The 19,904-nt window shown below is 41.9% G+C and overlaps 1 protein-coding gene across 3 annotated transcripts in view; it reads right to left on the bottom strand.

Annotated features, from left to right (window-relative positions):
* Nucleotides 1-19,904, bottom strand: part of MINDY4 (MINDY lysine 48 deubiquitinase 4) — a 161,594-nt gene that overhangs the window by 136,671 nt on the left and 5,019 nt on the right. For all 3 annotated transcript variants that reach the window (XM_082631676.1, XM_082631678.1, XM_082631677.1), the window contains exon 2: nucleotides 18,573-18,692. In XM_082631676.1, coding sequence (XP_082487802.1) covers nucleotides 18,573-18,692 — 120 coding nt within the window. The remainder of the gene's footprint in view (nucleotides 1-18,572; nucleotides 18,693-19,904) is intronic.

Raw genomic sequence — 19,904 nt, 5'->3', positions numbered from 1 at the left:
TTCCTTCCTTCCTTCCTCCCTCCCTCCCTCCCTCTCTATCTCTCTCTCTGTTCCTCTGTTCCTCTCTTCCTCTCCTTCTCTCTTTCTCTCTTTCATCCTTTCTTCCTTCCTTCCTCCCTCCCTCCCTCTCTCTCTCTCTCTTCCTCTCTTCCTCTCTTCCTCTCCTTCTCTCTTTCATTCTACTTTTTCTCCCTTCTATTCTGAGCCGTGTCGATGAAAGGCTCTTGGTGCTGCAGCCAGAAGTCCGTGCTGTGCCTCTGAAGTGGGAGAGCCAACTTCAGGACACTGGTCCACAAGAGACCTCCCAGCTCCATGTAATATCAAACGGCGAAAATCTCCCAGAGATTTCCATCTCAACACCAACACCCAGCTTCACTCAACGACCAGCAAGCTACAGTGCTGGATACCTTATGCCAAACAACTACCAAGAAAGGAACACAACCCCACCCATTAGCAGAGAGGCTGCCGAAAATCATAATAAGGCCACAGACACCCCAAAACACACCACCAGAGGTGGACCTGCCCACCAGAAAGACAAGATCCAGCCTCATCCACCAAAACACAGGCAGTAGTCCCCTCCTCCAGGAAGCCTACACAACCCACTGAACCAACTTTAGCCACTGGGGACAGACACCAAAAACAACGGGAAATACGAACCTGCAGCCTGCAAAAAGGAGACCCCAAACACAGTAAGATAAGCAAAATGAGAAGACAGAAAAACACACAGCAGATGAAGGAGCAAGATAAAAACCCACCAGACCTAACAAATGAAGAGGAAATAGGCAGTCTACCTGAAAAAGAATTCAGAATAAAGATGCAAAGATGATCCAAAATATTGGAAATAGAGTAGAGAAAATGCAAGAAACATTTAACAAGGACCTAGAAGAACTAAAGATGAAAAAAGCAATGACGAACAACACAATAAATGAAATTAAACATTCTCTAGAAGGGATCAATAGCAGAATAAATGAGGCAGAAGAACGGATAAGTGACCTGGAAGATAAAATAGTGGAAATAACTACTGCAGAGCAGAATAAAGAAAAAAGAATGAAAAGAATTGAGGACAGTCTCAGAGACCTCTGGGACAATATTAAATGTACTAACATTCAAATTATAGGGGTTCCCAAAGAAAAAGAGAAAAAGAAAGGGACTGAGAAAATATTTGAAGAGATTATAGTTGAAAACTTCCCTAATATGGGAAAGGAAATAGTTAATCAAGTCCAGGAAGCACAGAGAGTCCCATACAGGATAAATCCAAGGAGAAACACGCCAAGACACATATTAGTCAAACTATCAAAAATTAAATACAAAGAAAAAATATTAAAAGCAGCAAGGCAAAAACAACAAATAACAGAGAAGGGAATCCCCATAAGGTTAACAGCTGATCTTTGAGCACAAATTCTGCAAACCAGAAGGGAGTGGCAGGACATATTTAAAGTGATGAAAGGGAAAATCCTACAACCAGGATTACTCTACCCAGCAAGGATCTCATTCAGATTTGACAGAGAAATTAGAACCTTTACAGACAAGCAAAAGCTAAGAGAATTCAGCAGAACCAAACCAGCTTTACAGCAAATGCTAAAGGAACTTCTCTCGGCAGGAAACACAAGAGAAGGAAAAGTCTTACAATAACAAATGCAAAACAATTAAGAAAATGGTAATAGGAGCATACATATCGATAATTACCTTAAATGTAAATGGATTAAATGCTCCCACCAAAAGACACAGACTGGCTGAATGGATACAAAAACAAGACCCGTATATATGCTGTCTACAAAAGACTCACTTCAGACCTAGGGACACATACAGACTAAAAGTCAGGGGATGGAAAAAGATATTCCATGCAAATGAAAATCAAAAGAAAGCTGGAGTAGCAATTCTCATATCAGACAAAATAGACTTTAAAATAAAGACTTACAAGAGACAAAGAAGGACACTACATAATGATCAAGGGATCGATCCAAGAAGAAGATATAACAATTGTAAATATTTATGCACCCAACATAGGAGCACCTCAATACATAAGACAAATACTAACAGCCATAAAAGGGGAAATCAACAGTAACACAATCATAGTAGGCGACTTTAACACCCCACTTTCACCAATGGACAGATCATCCAAAATGAAAAAAAATAAGGAAACACAAGCTTTAAATGATACATTAAACAAGATGGACTTAATTGATATTTATAGGACGTTCCATCCAAAAACGTCCAGAGATAAACCCATGTACATATGGTCACCTTATCTTGATAAAGGAGGCTAGAGTATACAATGGAGAAAAGACAGCCTCTTCAATAAGTGGTGCTGGGAAAACTGGACAGCTACATGGAAAAGAGTGAAATTAGAACACTCCCTAATGCCATACACAAAAATAAACTCAAAATGGATTAAAGACCTTAATGTAAGGCCAGACACACCAAAACTCTTAGAGGAAATATAAGAAGAACACACTTTGAGATAAATCACAGTAAGATCTTTTTTGACCCACCTCCTAAAGAAATGGAAACAAAAACAAAAATAAACAAATGGGACTGAATGAAACTTAAAAGCTTTTGCACAGCAAAGGAAACCATAAACAAGACGAAAAGACAACCCTCAGAATGGGAGAAAATATTTGCAAACGAAGCAACTGACAAAGGATTAATCTCCAAAATTTACAAGCAGCTCATGCAGCTCAATATTAAAAAAACAAACAACCCAATCCAAAAATGGGCAGAAGACCTAAATAGACATTCCTCCAAAGAAGATATACAGATTGCCAACAAACACATGAAAGGATGCTCAACACCACTAATCATTCAAGAAATGCAAATCAAAACTACAATGAGGTATCACCTCACACCGGTCAGAATGGCCATCATCAAAAAATCTACAAACAATAAATGCTGGAGAGCGTGTAGTGAAAAGGGAACCCTCTTCCACTATTGGTGGGAATGTAAATTGATACAGCCACTATGGAGAACACTATGGAGGTTCCTCAAAAAACTAAAAATAGAGCTATCATGTGATTGAGCAACCCCACTCTTGGGCATATATCCGGAAAAGATGAAAACACATCTGGAAAACATGAAATTTGAAAAGATACGTGCACCCCAATGTTCATAGAAGCACTATTTACAATAGTCAAGACATGGAAACAACCCAAGTGCCCATCAACAGATGACTGGTTTGAGAAGATGTAGTATATATATACATCTTGATACAAAGGAATATCACAGCCATAAAAAAAATGAAATATTGCCATTTGCAGCAACATGGATGGGCCTAGGGAATATCATACTAAGTGAAGTAAGTCAGGCAGAGAAAGACAAATATCATATATCACTTATATGCGGAATCTAAAAAATAATGCAAATTAATCTATATACAAAACAGAAACAGATTCACAGGCATAGGAAACAAACCTATGTTTACCAAAGGGGAACGGAAAGGGGGGAAGGATAAATTAAGAGTATGGAATTAACAAATACAAACTACTACATATAAAATAGATAAGTAACAAGGATTTATTGTATAACACAGGGAACTATACTCAGTATCTTGTAATAACCTATAATGGAAAATAATCTGAAAAATATATATATAACTGAATCACTTTGCTGTACACATGAAACTAACACAATATTGTAAATCAACTATGCTTCAAATAAATAAATAAATTCTGTTACTAAAACTTCTAGGTCAAATATGCGAATACAGGTCCCCTGCCCCACAGACACATAAATACATACCAAGTATTGTATTATGGCCAGTTTCAACTAAAAAAATCTCAAACTTATGTCCCCAAGGAAACCATCAAGAAGAAGTTCCAGACAGAAGCACTTTTCTCTGGTAATGTGCTCGTTTTTCATCTTGCTGCCCAATATAATATTTGGGGATGTGGCTCCATTCTGCCTGAACTTAATCGCCATAATAGTGCTAAAAAGAAGCCTTTATGAGAATGATAACCTCAGATTTTCAAGGAATCACAGATGAGGTCGTAGTCCTTTGTAGATGAAAGGCAAACCCTATACTCACGTCTATCAGCTGAGATACATCACCGACATTAGGTGAAATATCCCCAAGTAGATTTTCTCTTTTATCCCTTCAGAAACCTCAGGATGTTGTTACTCAAGCATTGGAGTTCCTGAAGACAGAGGGACTAGACACTATTTACTGAACACACATCTGTTTAACTCTCATCATGTCAGACTGCAGACCATGCTCACTTTCTACTAACTCTTCAAAAAGATCCAAATTCTTTTTTTCTCAGTATATGACACACAAACAGACATCCTGGGGCAGAAACGAAGTTAGAAACAGAAAGGTCAGTACCACAGTCAGCTCCTTTGGCTGCCTCTGGAGCTTCACAGTAAGTCATGACTTACCAGCATCCCAATCCTTATTCAGCAGTCTCTGTACTTGCCTCAAACTTCTGGGTTCACCTCTCAGGGGAATGGCATCACCGTCCACTTAATTGTCCTAATCAGAGGGCTGAAGGTCATCCTTGAATCTTCCCTCTGCCCTTAACTCCAATTCATCATCAAATGTGGTCTAGTCTCTCTCCTTAATATCTCTTTGATTCTTCCACTTCCCTCTTTCTCTGAGCCATCATCTGGTCTACAACAAAGTCTTGTCCCAGGTTATATACTAAGCTGAGGAAACAGCAGTGAATGAAGCAGACTAGAACACTGTCCTCACCTAGTTCAGGTCTGTATTCTAATTGGCCATTTGTTCATTTGCCTCCTTCAATGGACCATGAGCTCTCTGAGAGCACGGATGAAGTCTAATTTACCTCTGCAACTCCAGAATCTAGCAAAGTACCTATTAGGCACTCAGCAGATAAATGTCAGTGGGTGAATATTTAACTTTCACAGCTATGTAGTAGCCCCAGCATGGCTCTGCTTGTCTATTATGAGCCCAGAAAACTGTGCCCAACTTTTCCTTCTTCCTGTCCCTTACCTATCCCTCCTAGTCATTCCAGCCCTTTTAAACACTTCTGTGCTATCCTCCCCATTTCTTTCACATCCTATGCTTTCTGGAGCTCTGGGTTTATCTTTTTCTCTGGAGAGCCTGTTCAAGCTGCTTTTTCTTCTATCCAGTCCTGCCCCCCCTGGCCCAGTCCACAGGTAGAGCTAGTTGGGCTCAAGGCCTCGGGTGAGGTTACAGGGCTAACTAGAGTCCCTGAACAGACAAGGTCTAAAAGCTTGGCAACTCTCGCGCCAAACTGGAAACCAGCCTCCAATAAGCCTTAAGTCAAAAAATATCTTCCACGTGCATAGTCAAACTATGTGTTCACTACCATATCAGAATCTGTTTCTAGGTCAGGTCAAGATTGTGCTAAGACTTGGGTAAAATCTGTGCTATTCAAAAGAATGGGCTAAAATAATTGATATATGTATACATATAGCTGATTCACTTTGTTGTACAGCAGAAATTAACATAACATTATAAAGCAACTATACTCCAATAAAAATTTAAAAATAAAATAATGTGAAGGATAATAAAATAGTAATTGAACAATGATCGTATCAAAGCCCTTCTGCTTCTCTGATTCAAAGGAGGGAAGAGAGAGATCGTCTCTACTCCATGGGATACAAAAGAGTGTGTCTTTGTCTATCATTATACCCTCAGTGCCTAGCTCACGGTAGCATCTCAATAAATGTTTCCTGAACAAATGAATGATGAGATCCATAGTAGGCACTATTGGCTTATGCATCATGGTGACTGAATCCTTAATTCCTAGAGAGTGGGTAGGAAAAGGAGTCTTAAAATTAAAATCTCTTCACTTTACAAATGAGAAGACACTGGTCAAGAGTGACTGAGTAACTTAGCTAAAATCACACAGCAAGTTAGTGGCAGAACCCAGACTTAAATCAGGGCTCCTGATCCCACCGCTCTTTCCTCTACACCTAATCTCCCACCCTAGGCTTAAACCCAAACAAAGTTCCCTATAAGGATTTATGAAAGTCTGGCCTCTTGGTCCACAATTGGATTCTATATGTTTTGATGCGCTTGAAAAAAGCACTGACATTTAGACTTGTCAGCCAGAGAGTTGCTCTCCTTTACTCCCATCCAGGTTCCCCTATACAGCTGTTTTCCTTTTTGCAATAAAATCAAACTTTTAAAGGGCTCTGTGTTTTTAGCACATAGAGATAAAGCCTATCAAAGCCAGATGCAATAGATAGCTATAGATAAATAAATCACTTGCTTTAGTGTCAGAGAATTCTAAGTGTTTGGTACTGATTTAATAGATTTGGGGGAAAATTAACAAGGGAATTCAATAATGAGCACCTGCTCTTTCCAATAGACTTGCTGGGAAACAACCAAAAGTGAAAGGAATCAATTTAGATATAAATGACACAACAGCCAGCCAGTCTAATGGGCAGGCTTGAAACTGCCACAGCTTCATGTGCAGCCCTTTGCCCTCTCCTGTCCTGGTCCCTCTACATCACAAGGGTTCAGTTCTATTTTAGTTGTAACATTTCCACCTGTGCAGAAAAGCACCCCTCTCATCCTCCTGCTTCCTTGGAGCAATAGATCTGTGACAACTTAAGTTTTTGTAAAATGTTTTCATGTTTGTTATTGTGGTCTTTTTAGTTTATTCTCGTGACAATCCCATAAAGTAGGAAGGGAAGGAGTTGTCACACCAGAAAGATGAAATGACTTGTGAGGGGTCACTGGGCTTGTCAGGGGCAGAGACAGGGACAAAAAGTCAGGGCTCTAGACAAAGTCTAGTACTCTTCTATCAATGCCATTTCATCACTGAAGGAGACATTCTGCAAGGCAATTTCTTCTTTGTTCTTTATCACAAAATTTATGAGCTGATAAAGTCTAGGGGAAGAAATTAGAGGGTTACAGGTTGGCATAACTTTAGTTCAGTGTTGGTTGGCAATATGGAGCCCTAAAAGGAATAATGAGATAGATTCATTCATTTCTCTCTTCTGTTTCATGACAGCGATGCAAAAGAATGTGAGCCCTGAGATGACACTTCCCAGGAAAGAGCTGGACACCAAAACTTTGGAAAAAGGAGCACTGTTTCCATTGGCAGCAAAGTTCTAGTCTTTTTGTGCTATACACCAGGGGTTGGCAAACTATGGCCTATAGGCCAAATCTGGCCCCTGCCTGTTTTTTTAAATAAAGTTTTATTGGCACATAACCAGAGCCATTCATTTGTGTGTGATCTATGGCCACTTTCACACAACGATAGCACGACTGAGCAGTTGCAACAGTGATGGCCCTCAAAGCCTAAATTATTTACTGTCTGACCCTTTACAGAAAAAGTTTGCTGACCACTGTGTTATAGAAATCAAACACTTACCCCACGCATGAGGAAAGGTTCCTTTTGTCATGACAGGGAAGTTCTGTCCAATACAGAAATTTCTGGGGCTTGGAAGGAGACTACACGTTGCTGAAATTCCCTGAGTAGGTTTGTGGGGATGGGTATTGGGCCTGGGATGGAGAGAAACACTTTTTCTTGCCATTCTTTTTGAAATCAGTCTTGAGCCCTCATTATTTTTACTGTGAAAAGATTTGTTATAGTGACTTGCAACCATTTAACAATTCCTGGCAGGATTCTCTCTTCATTACCAGTAATATACTATCAACCCAGTGCCAGCAGGTTAAAGGACAATGGAATCAATATCCCGCAGTAGACGCTGCAGATATTAGGGATGTATCTTCCTCCTGAATGTCCCGTTTCCAACTTTTTCCATCAAGCAGGGCCACCAACATATGAATGATGAGGGAGCTATCTTCATGGGATTTTCTAAAGCTTATGTTCATATAAAGATCTGGGATAGTTCAGGGCAACATTGGCCTTGGAGAGGCCACAGAGCCTGTGAAGTCTCTGTAGGTTTCTTTGCACGGGGCAGTGAAATTTCTAAGTGGCTATCTGTGCACTATGATCCACTTTGTGGGCCTGGTTAACAGAGTTAACAAGGACAATCAGGAAGCTCGCTTTCATCTCCTAGGAAATCATTAGGTCCTTCAGAAGGCTTGCTAGGGTCTTGCCAGAAGAAAGCTATGTCTTCAGAATGCCAGATTGGCTTGCGGGTGAAGGTAGAAGAGGCAAGGATGGAATATGGGCAAGAACGCCCACCAGGAGCTGTGAGAGGTTTTTTCCTCTCTCTCTCTCGGTCTTCTCCTTGCCTACTCCTACTGTATTAATTTGTTAGGACTGCCCTAACAAAATGTCACAAGCTGGGTGGCTTAAACAACAGAAATTTATTGCTTCATAGCTCTGGAGGCTAGGTGTCTGAGATCAAGGTATGGGCAGGGTTGGTACTTTCTGAGAACTGCGGGGAAGACATCTATTCCACACCTCTCTCCTAGTTTGTGGTGGTTTGCTGGCAATCGCTCCAGTCTCTGCTTTCATCTTCACAGGGCATTCTCCTTGTGTGCGTGTCCAGATTTCCCCTTTTCATCAGAACAGCAGTCATGTTGGATTTAGGCTCCACCTCACCTCGGTATAACCTCATCAGAAACAATTACTTTTCCAACAGCCTTATTTACACGTAGGTCACATTCTAAAGTACTGAGGTTAGGACATCACCATGTGAATTTGGGAGGGGGGCAGGGTATAATTCAACCCATCACACCTACCCACTGACTCTCACATCCACCCTTCCACCACTCCTGCCTCTTTAGGGTTCTACTTCTCTGCTTCAAATTCTGGGCATGTTCGGGAATTCTCTGGTGGTCCAGTGGTTAGGACTCCACTCTCTCACTGCCAAGGGTACGGGTTCAGTCCCTGGTTGGGGAACTAAAATCCCACAAGCCGTATGGGGCAGCCAAAAAAAAAAAAAAAGGAGTCAAATTTTGGCCATGTCCCAATACTGCTAGATTAAAGCCAGAGAGCATAAGGTCAACCCTTATTGGAAGTCAGTCACTTCTTAAGTATGTGAACCTGGACAAGGTACACAATGTCTTTAGGCCTTAGTTGCTGCATTGGTAAGCTGGAAAGAATAACATTCTTGATTTCATTGGGGTGGCTGTGTGGAACACATTACATAGCCTGGCCCATAGGAAGTCTTAATAAACAGTAACTATTATAATTACCTGCAGCAGCACTGGGGACAGCCTGGCTTTAGAACAAAGGAGAAAGCTGGAGACAGCAGGTCTGGTAAGGGTTTATTCCTTTGTCCCAAAGAATATTTTGTGAGCCAGGCACTCTTGTGGGGCCTGGGGATTGAGCAGTGAAGACAACAAAGTTCCCGCTGTCAAGGAGCAGAGAATCCAGTGGGACAGACGGACTAGGACAAAATGAGTAAATATATATGGTCCAGTCAGATAGTAATAAATGCTATTAAGAAAAAGAACACAGGGTAAGGAGATAAATAGTGAAGGCAGCTGGGTAGGAAACAGTTCGGAGAGTAAATAGGGAATTGCTGGGCGACTAGGTGACATTTGTCCCAATGCCCACTAGGCTAGACTGACTCTGGCTTTAGTGAACATGCAAACAGACAGCTCTGCGGCATGCTTTAGGAGTGAATATTCTCATCAATTGGCTTAGATGTGAATATTGATTCCAATTCACCTCTTTGAATTGAACTCTTATGTCTCTTCAAATAAGGACCATATCGTTGAGCACTTAATTCGTACTGCCCAGCATCCTCATTGTTATCTATCCTGTGCTAGTCTCTTCCACTGGACTGTTGGTTCTTTGAAGACAGGGCTCCTATCTCATATTTCTTTTGTAATGGTCTCACTCTTAGTACAGTGCTAAAACAGCTAGTAGTTTCTCCATAATATTTGTGGATTAAAAGATTTACAGGGAAAAACAAAGTTTCTCTATTTATATAGGAGACAGACAGTGACTAGAGCAGAACTCCTAAATATATTATGCTGATGTTAGAGCAAAAAATAATCTCTGCCTACTGGGATTACCATAGTTTGTTAGGCTAGCATCATCTGGATATTGTTTCAGAGGACACAGTATTCCCCATGGCACATTCTGATTTAAATAATAATACTAACCATTCTGTACTTACCATGTGCCAGGTGTTTTTCTAGATGTGCTTTACCTACATTAACTCATTTAATCCTTGCTACCACCTATGAGGTAGGTAAGGTCATCCCCATTTTTCAGGTGAGGACATTGAGGCACAAAGACTTAAAGTATCTTGCCCAAGGTCTCACTCGCAGGTGACAGTATGGCTCTAAAATCTGAGTTAGACTGAGGTGTTGAGATCTGTACATAACTTAGTTGGTATGACCAAGTGGCCTGAGAGACAATATAGCAAAGTGACCAAGAGATTGGCTTTGGGGTCAAATCAATCTGGGATCAAATCCCAGCTCTACAACTTAAGAGGCGGGTATGAGACATTGAGCAAGTCACTTTCCTTCTCCAAATCTCAGCATCCTCATCTATAAAATTAAGGATAAAAGTAGCACCCGCCTAATAAGATTTTATGACAATCAAATGGACTAATACACATAAGGCACATAGCATGGTGCCTGGCATACGGTAAGCACAAAAAAAATGTTAAATTTTTTTAACATTATGCATAAATTATTCAAAGTGCTTAACAGGCAACTGGGCTGAGGGATTGACTCATTGGCCCTTAGAACTACACAGGCTGGACATCAGGAGGTGTTTCAGCCAACTGGGCAAGGGAGCACACGTCTTGGGCTTTTGAGAAAGATGCCGTCAGTGTCTGGATGTCAGGTTGTAGTTGGGGTAGTAGTGTTGGTGGAAGAGACTATGGTAGTGATTGAGGTATAAAGTGGGGATTGACAATGTTCTAAACTTTATTTCCTTTGTGACAGGTTTTGAAGACACGTACAATCCCTAACCATGCTCAAAGAGGAATTTAGCCTGCTGAAACCTCACTTTAAGTAGGTGGCCCCTGCACATTTCAACTATTGATCCAGAGCTTGTTTCTTATTATACTGGGGTAAAGAAGAGAGGCATGATAAATTATTTTCTAGGTTCCCAAAGGGCTTATCAAAATGTATAAGGCAGGGCATAAATACACCTGCTAATGTTTCTTACAAGAAAAAGGAGGGGAAGATGGCGGAAGAGTAAGATGCGGAGATCACCTTCCTCCCCACAGATACACCAGAAATACAGCTACACGTGGAACAACTCCTACAGAACACCTACTGAACGGTGGCAGAAGACCTCAGACCTCCCAAAAGGCAAGAAATTCCCCACGTACCTGGGTAGGGCAAAGCGGAGAGATTCCCGCACAGAAGATCAGTGCCAACCGGCACTCACCAGCCCGAGAGGCTTGTCTGCTCGCCCGCCAGGACGGGCGGTGCTGGAAGCTGAGGCTCGGGCTTCGGTCAGAGCACAGGGAGAGGACTGGGGCTGGCGGCGAGAACTCAGCCTGAAGGGGGCTAATGCGCCATTCCGGGAGGGAGTCCAGGAAAACTCTGGAGCTGCCGAAGAGGCAAGAGACTTTTTCTTCCCTCTGTGTTTCCTGGTGCGCGAGGAGAGGGGATTAAGAGCGCTGCTTAAAGGGGCTCCACAGACGGGCGTGGGCCGCGGCTGAAAGCGCGGAGCCCAGAGACGGGCATGGGACGCTGGGGCTGCTGCTGCCGCCGCCAAGAGGCCTGTGTGCGAGCGCAGGTCACTGTCCATGCCGCCCTTCCGGGAGCCTGTGCAGCCCATCACTGCCGGGGTCCCGGGAGCCAGTGAAGGCTTCCCTGGGAGAATGCACGGCGCGCCTCGGGCTGGTGCAACGTCACGCCGGCCTCTGCCGCTGCAGGCTCGCCCCGCACTCCGTGCCCCTCCCTCCCCTGCAACCAAGATTACTCTACCCAGAAAGGATCTCATTCAGATTTGATGGAGAAATTAAAACGTTTACAGACAAGAAAAAGCTGAGAGAGTTCAGCAGCACCAAACCAGCTTTACAACAAATGCGAAAGGAACTTCTCTAGGCAAGAAACACAACAGAAGGAAAAGACCTACAATAACGAATCCAAAACAATTAAGAAAATGGGAATAGGAACATACATATCGATAATTACCTTAAATGTAAATGGATTAAATGCTCCCACCAAAAGACACAGATTGGCTGAATGGATACAAAAACAAGACCCATATATATGCTGTCTACAAGAGACCCACTTCACACCTAGAGACACATGCAGACTGAAAGTAAGGGGATGGAAAAAGATATTCCATGCAAATGGAAACCAAAAGAAAGCTGGAGTAGCAATTCTCATATCAGACAAAATAGACTTTAAAACAAAGACTACTAGAAGAGACAAACAAGGACACTACATAATAATCAAGGGATCGATCCAAGAAGAAGATATAACAATTGTAAATATTTATGCACCCAACATAGGAGCACCTCAATACATAAGGCAAATACTAACAGCCATAAAAGGAGAAATCGACAGTAACACAATCATAGTACGGGACTTTAACACCCCACTTTCACCAATGGACAGATCATCCAAAATGAAAATAAATAAGGAAAGACAAGCTTTAAATGATACATTAAACAAGATGGACTTAATTGATATTTATAGGACATTCCATCCAAAAACAACAGAATACACATTTTTCTCAAGTGCTCATGGAACATTCTCCAGGATAGATCATATCTTGGGTCACAAATCAAGCCTTGGTAAATTTAAGAAAATTGAAATTGTATCAAGTATCTTTTCGGACCACAATGCTATGAGACTAGATATCAATTACAGGAAAAGATCTGTAAAAAATACAAACACATGGAGGCTAAACAATACACTACTCAATAACGAAGTGATCACTGAAGAAATCAAAGAGGAAATAAAAAAATATCTAGAAACAAATGACAATGGAGACACGACGACCCAAAACCTATGGGACGCAGCAAAAGCAGTTCTAAGGGGGAAGTTTATAGCAATACAATCCCACCTTAAGAAACAGGAAACATCTCGAGTAAACAACCTGACCCTGCACCTAAAGCAATTAGAGAAAGAAGAACAAAAAAACCCCAAAGTTAGCAGAAGGAAAGAAATCATAAAGATCAGATCAGAAATAAATGAAAAAGAAATGAAGGAAACATTAGCAAAGATCAATAAAACTAAAAGCTGGTTCTTTGAGAAGATAAACAAAATTGATAAACCATTAGCCAGACTCATCAAGAAAAAAAGGGAGAAGACTCAAATCAATAGAATTAGAAAAAAAAAAGGAGAAGTAACAACTGACACTGCAGAAATACAAAAGATCATGAGAGATTACTACAAGGAACTCTATGCCAATAAAATGGACAACCTGGAAGAAATGGACAAATTCTTAGAAATGCACAACCTGCCAAGACTGAATCAGGAAGAAATAGAAAATATGAATAGACCAATCACAAGCACTGAAATTGAAACTGTGATTAAAAATCTTCCAACAAACAAAAGCCCAGGACCAGATGGCTTCACAGGCAAATTCTATCAAGCATTTAGAGAAGAGCTAACACCTATCCTTCTCAAACTCTTCCAAAATATAGCAGAGGGAGGAGCACTCCCAAACTCATTCTATGAGGCCACCATCACCCTGATACCAAAAGCAGACAAGGAGGTCACAAAGAAAGAAAACTACAGGGCAATATCACTGATGAACATAGATGCGAAAATCCTCAACAAAATACTAGCAAACAGAATCCAACAGCACATTAAAAGGATCATACACCATGATCAAGTGGGGTTTATTCCAGGAATGCAAGGCTTCTTCAATATACGCAAATCAATCAATGTGATACACCATATTAACAAATTGAAGAAGAAAAACCATATGATCATCTCAATAGATGCAGAGAAAGCTTTCGACAAAATTCAACACCGATTTATGATAAAAACCCTGCAGAAAGTAGGCATAGAGGGAACTTTCCTCAACATAATAAAGGCCATATATGACAAACCCACAGCCAACATTGTCCTCAATGGTGAAAAACTGAAACCATTTCCACTAAGATCAGGAACAGGACAAGGCTGCCCACTGTCACCACTCTTATTCAACTTAGTTTTGGAAGTTTTAGCCACAGCAATCAGAGAAGAAAAGGAAATAAAAGGAATCCAAATTGGAAAAGAAGAAGTAAAGCTGTCACTGTTTGCACATGACATGATACTATACATAGAGAATCCTAAAGATGCTACCAGAAAACTACTAGAGCTAATCAATGAATTTGGTAAAGTAGCAGGATACAAAATTAATGCACAGAAATCTCTGGCATTCCTGTACACTAATGATGAAAAATCTGAAAGTGAAATCAAGAAAACACTCCCATTTACCACTGCAACAAAAAGAATAAAATATCTAGGAATAAACCTACCTAAGGAGACAAAAGACCTGTATGCAGAAAATTATAAGACACTGATGAAAGAAATTAAAGATGATACAAATAGATGGAGAGATATACCATGCTCCTGGATTGGAAGAATCAATATTGTGAAAATGACTCAACTACCCAAGGCAATCTACAGATTCAATGCAATCCCTATCAAACTACCACTGGCATTTTTCACAGAACTAGAACAAAAAATTTCAAAATTTGTTTGGAAAAACAAAAGACCCCGAATACCCAAAGCAATCTTGAGAACGAAAAACGGAGCTGGAGGAATCAGGCTCCCTGACTTCAGACTATACTACAAAGCTACAGTAATCAAGACAGTATGGTACTGGCACAAAAACAGAAAGATAGATCAATGGAACAGGATAGAAAGCCCAGAGATAAACCCACGCACATATGGTCAACTTATCTTTGATAAAGGAGGCAGGAATGTACAGTGGAGAAAGGACAGCCTCTTCAATAAGTGGTGTTGGGAAAACTGGACAGGGACATGTAAAAGTATGAGATTAGATCACTCCCTAACACCATACACAAAAATAAGCTCAAAATGGATTAAAGACCTAAATGTAAGGCCAGAAACTATCAAACTCTTAGAGGAAAACATAGGCAGAACACTCTATGACATAAATCACAGCAAGATCCTTTTGGACCCACCTCCTAGAGAAATGGAAATAAAAACAAAGATAAACAAATGGGACCTAATGAAACTTCAAAGCTTTTGCACAGCAAAGGAAACCATAAACAAGATCAAAAGACAACCCTCAGAATGGGAGAAAATATTTGCAAATGAAGCAACTGACAAAGGATTAATCTCCAAAATTTATAAGCAGCTCATGCAGCTCAATAGCAAAAAAATAAACAACCCAATCCAAAAATGGGCAGAAGACTTAAATAGGCATTTATCCAAAGAAGATATACAGACTGCCAACAAACACATGAAAGAATGCTCAACATCATTAATCATTAGAGAAATGCAAATCAAAACTACAATGAGATATCATCTCACACCAGTCAGAATGGCCATCATCAAGAAATCTAGAAATAATAAATGCTGGAGAGGGTGTGGAGAAAAGGGAACACTCTTGCACTGCTGGTGGGAATGTGAATTGGTACAGCCACTATGGAGAACAGTATGGAGGTTCCTTAAAAAACTACAAATAGAACTACCATACGACCCAGCAATCCCACTACTGGGCATATACCCTGAGAAAACCGTAATTCAAAAAGAGACATGTACCAAAATGTTCATTGCAGCTCTATTCACAATAGCCCGGAGATGGAAACAACCTAAGTGTCCATCATCGGATGAATGGATAAAGAAGATGTGGCACATATATACAATGGAATATTACTCAGCCATAAAAAGAAACGAAACTGAGCTATTTGTAATGAGGTGGATAGACCTAGAGTCTGTCATACAGAGTGAAGTAACTCAGAAAGAGAAAGACAAATACTGTATGCTAACACATATATATGGAATTTAAGAAAAAAAAATGTCATGAAGAACATAGGGGTAAAACAGGAATAAAGACACAGATCTACTAGAGAATGGACTTGAGGATATGGGGAGGGGGAAGGGTAAGCTGTGACAAAGCGAAAGAGAGGCATGGACATATATACAGTACCATACGTAAGATAGATAGATAGTGGGAAGCAGCCGCATAGCACAGGGAGCTCAGCTCGGTGCCTTGTGACCGCCTGGAGGGGTGGGATGGCGAGGGTGGGAGGGAGGGAGACGCAAGAGGGAAGGGATGGGGGAACAGATGTATATGTATGACTGATTCACTTTGTTATAAAGCAGAAACTAATAAAAAAATATATATAAATTTAAAAAAATAAAGAAATTTAAAAAATAAATAAAATAAAAATTAAAAAGTGGAAAAAATCTATATAAAAAATAAAAGACAGATTCTCAGGCCTCGCTGAGTCTTACTAAGCCAGAATCACCAAGATTAGAACCTTGATTTCTTTTAGAAAGTCTCCTAAGTAACTTGTACAGACACAGTTATCCAAGCAGCAATCCACAGGCTGGCCTCAGGGGCTAGACCATGTGTCAGTCCGCATCCCACCTGCCCAGTAACACCCAGGCCCTTTGGAACTGCGGCCAGGCGTGGGGCATGTGGTGAGTTTGCAGTCAGAGTGGTAAAGCGCCTGATAAAGAGCCTGGCACACAGGGAACCCTCGGGTGTATCCAGTCTTTCCCCCTTTCTATTCCCTTGACCTACATAGCAGAACTCCGGGACCAAGACCCACAGGGTTATGATCAAACTCAACAGAATTATCAGGCAGTCAAAATCAGGGGACAGTTTTATTTTTTTTAGAATGGGACCCAAAAAACTATTTTGTCTAAGTCTAGATGAAACTTACAAGGAAGACAGTTTGGGGGGGGGGATGTTAAATAATTATTTCAACCTTCTTGTTCTTCTTTCAGTAGGAGAGAGTTAGGGCCCTGAATACCTGAACTGTACTTTGTGGCCTTTCACATCACTTTGCTCGTAATAGATACAGCCTTTATATGAATCTAGATACCATTTTTCAAAACCTCAATTTTACACAGGCATTTTATCTACTGCACACTTAATAGGGAAAAACAAGTTACTGGAATTAACATTAAATTGGCAGGGCTTTCCCAGAATCACTCTAGCTTTGTGCTGAGTGAACATCAAAATTATAATGCCATAGATAGATTAATGAGTATATTTTCCTGTAAAATATAAGCTCCAATTCATTGTATAACAGCTACTAACTACTGTATAAATCAAATTATCAGGGCACTTATCAAGATCTAATGAAAATATCTTAAGTATCTTAAGATAATAGTTACCTTAGGGAGACTATACCACAGTGAAGAAATAAAAATAACTTGAGGGGCTTCCCTGGTGGCGTAGTGGTTGGGAGTCTGCCTGCCGATGCAGGGGACACGGGTTCGTGCCCCGGTCCGGGAAGATCCCACATGCCGGGGAGGGGCTGGGCCTGTGAGCCATGGCCGCTGGGCCTGCGCGTCCGGAGCCTGTGCTCCGCAACGGGAGAGGCCATGACAGTGAGAGGCCCACGTACCGCAAAAAAATAATAATAATAATAACTTGAATAGCAAAGATGCTTCTGGGAAATTAGGTAAAGATGTATTTATATAAAAATTCCACTGTGCAGCAATGGTTAATTGAATTTTCTGCTTAACCGTCTCACTCTCTGTGGAAAATCTTTCTAAAATGTATAGTCTACTCTCCTGCCTTAAAAGACAGCCAGAGGAGGATTGCTGAGTATCTGCTGCCTGGGGCAACAGTCTTCTGTCTACAGGAGATGGAGGGGCCCGAGTGTCACTGCAGGACCCAGAGGATGAAGGTCTTTACCGGGCCTCCGGTAGGACTTCACCTGGCTGCCCCTTGTGATAAATGCTGAACGACAGGATCACGAAGTTCTTTCCACCTCTGACACTATGCCCTCCCACAGGGCATCTGCTGGAGAGCCCATTCTTGAATCAAATTATAACATTCTCTCTTCTTACAGAAAGAGCAATTAATTCAGAACGGTGGCTTCATTCCTTCGTGCCTGTATATTCATTCACTCGCTCATTCATTCATAAATACACACTGACTATTTACTATGTCATCAGTCCCATGTCAAGTATGGGGATACAACGCATCCTGCAGCGTCCAAGGTAGTGCGGAAGGCAGATCCTAATTAAACCACCACACAAATATTCTATTATAAACATAATAAGCACAACAAAGGAAAAATAAGGGGTACCCTGAAGGCTTGTAACAGAAAGTGGGGGCATCGAGGCTGGGGGTTCAGGGAAGCACCCCGAGGTGCCTGTTCCATTTGCTACCTCAACTCCAACACACCCGCGTTAGCTGAACCCAAGCCCTGCGTCTGCCTGAATTAAACGTCACAGTGACCTTAAGAAAAAGGTGTTACTCAGAACTGCAGAAGGAAAACCATATGCAGGCAGAGAATGGAAATTTTTAGCATAACTGAATGCTATATTTTTAAGTACAGTCTTACTAAAAATAGCCTCATGGCGGGGAGGAGGGAGCACCGGGAATAATTGTTGCAGGCTCGGGTTCAAAATGCGCCCCAGAGCTGCGCATGCGCGGCGCGGTAGGCCAGTTGGGCGCTGCCGACTCAGGCTGGAAACCGCCCACACACAGTTGGGATCTGTCCGCCCTCAGCCTGGTCTGTTTCTCCCTGACCGCATGTATGGCAAGCCTCCGCCCACTGGTCTCGGATGACCTGGCAGGGCTCACGAGTGCTTTTGACGTTGCCACATTCCGTTCCAGAACTCCGTACCACACGTTAAAAGCACGTACCTTGTTCTCCTTGTAGAGAACTTCAAGATGCAAAACTTTTCGGAGATGGTTTCTGCTGTTTATGCTGAGATCAGAGCGCGGGCGTTCCTGGTCCATGGTCACACACGTCTTCTTTAAGCCCTGAGGGAAGAACTCTGAATCACTCTTTACCATTTTAAATCAAAACCTTCCAGCTCTGACGCACTGGACAAACAAAAGACTGTTGATGTTCTTTATGATCATCTTCTCCTGCCTTCCTCTCAGGATATTGGGAGGACCAAAAACTGACTTAAGCATTTATTTTTATATAACCTTTACACTTGTTATCATCTTCACAATTATTATTCCGAATCTAACAGCCACCCCGTGGGCTGGGCTCAGGCTGAAGTTGTCAGCACGTTTTACAGAAAAGGAAAGTGAAATCCGGGTAACAACTGTCTGGCCCGAAGCTGGCTCAGGAGCCCTGGGTTTGGCCTAGATTTGGGGCCACAGGACATGAAGCTTTAAAAATAAACAAAAGGAAAAGCATAAACAAAAGGCCAATATTCATTTCCTTCTTTCAGATGGGGCACCAGGGTCGATTTGTCCAACATAGCACAGTGGACTCACATAGCGGGAGTTCTGACCATCCCAGGCTGCGAGGCAGTGATGCGAGGACCCAGACTCACACGAAGCACGTGGTAAGCGTCTGCAGTGCCCAAGCGCAGCCGCTTTCCATCATCCGGCCCTGAACTCCCAGAAGGCCAGCCATGGGAAGCACTATTCCCCCTAAGAGCCTGGCTTCTTCATTTGAAAACGACAGCAGCTGTGGCTTGCCCACCTCCCCAGAACGCAGTGATAACCAAATGGCGGAAGATGAGGAGATGCCTCACACACAGCTCAGCCTGGCATTAAGGGAGTCCCTTGCTTCTGAAGGATCCAGACCCCAGTGCGAGCCAGGCCTCAGTGGCTCCCCTAGGCTTTGTATTCAGAATTTTATAGAGGTTCTCAGTGCTGGGAAAACAAGACAAAACCTGCTGCCTGCCATGAATTGGGACAAGAAGAATTTGTGAAACAAGACATATGAACACAACCTTGAACCAAAAGGAATGAAAAGAAGTCTTGGGGAGGGGGGAAACAGAAAGAAATGTTGGGGAAAAGGTAGGGACATGCCTGGGTCCATTAAGGAGAGTCAGCCGGAAGGAGAGGTGAGACTCAAGAGGCACCTGCATTTCATGGGGGCTTAACCATGGCTTTCCCACCAAAGTGATGTGGAAACCTGTATAATGAGGGTCCCTCTCTTCTGGGTAACTCTTGATGTTTGTCAGCAGTTCAGATCAGCAAGTCTTGGCACACTTAACAAATTCCCTGGGA

Source organism: Mesoplodon mirus (assembly GCF_964341445.2).
Source record: "Mesoplodon mirus genome assembly, chromosome: 9".
Taxonomy (NCBI): Eukaryota; Metazoa; Chordata; class Mammalia; order Artiodactyla; family Ziphiidae; genus Mesoplodon; species Mesoplodon mirus.
This window is presented reverse-complemented; position numbering and strand designations above follow the sequence as displayed.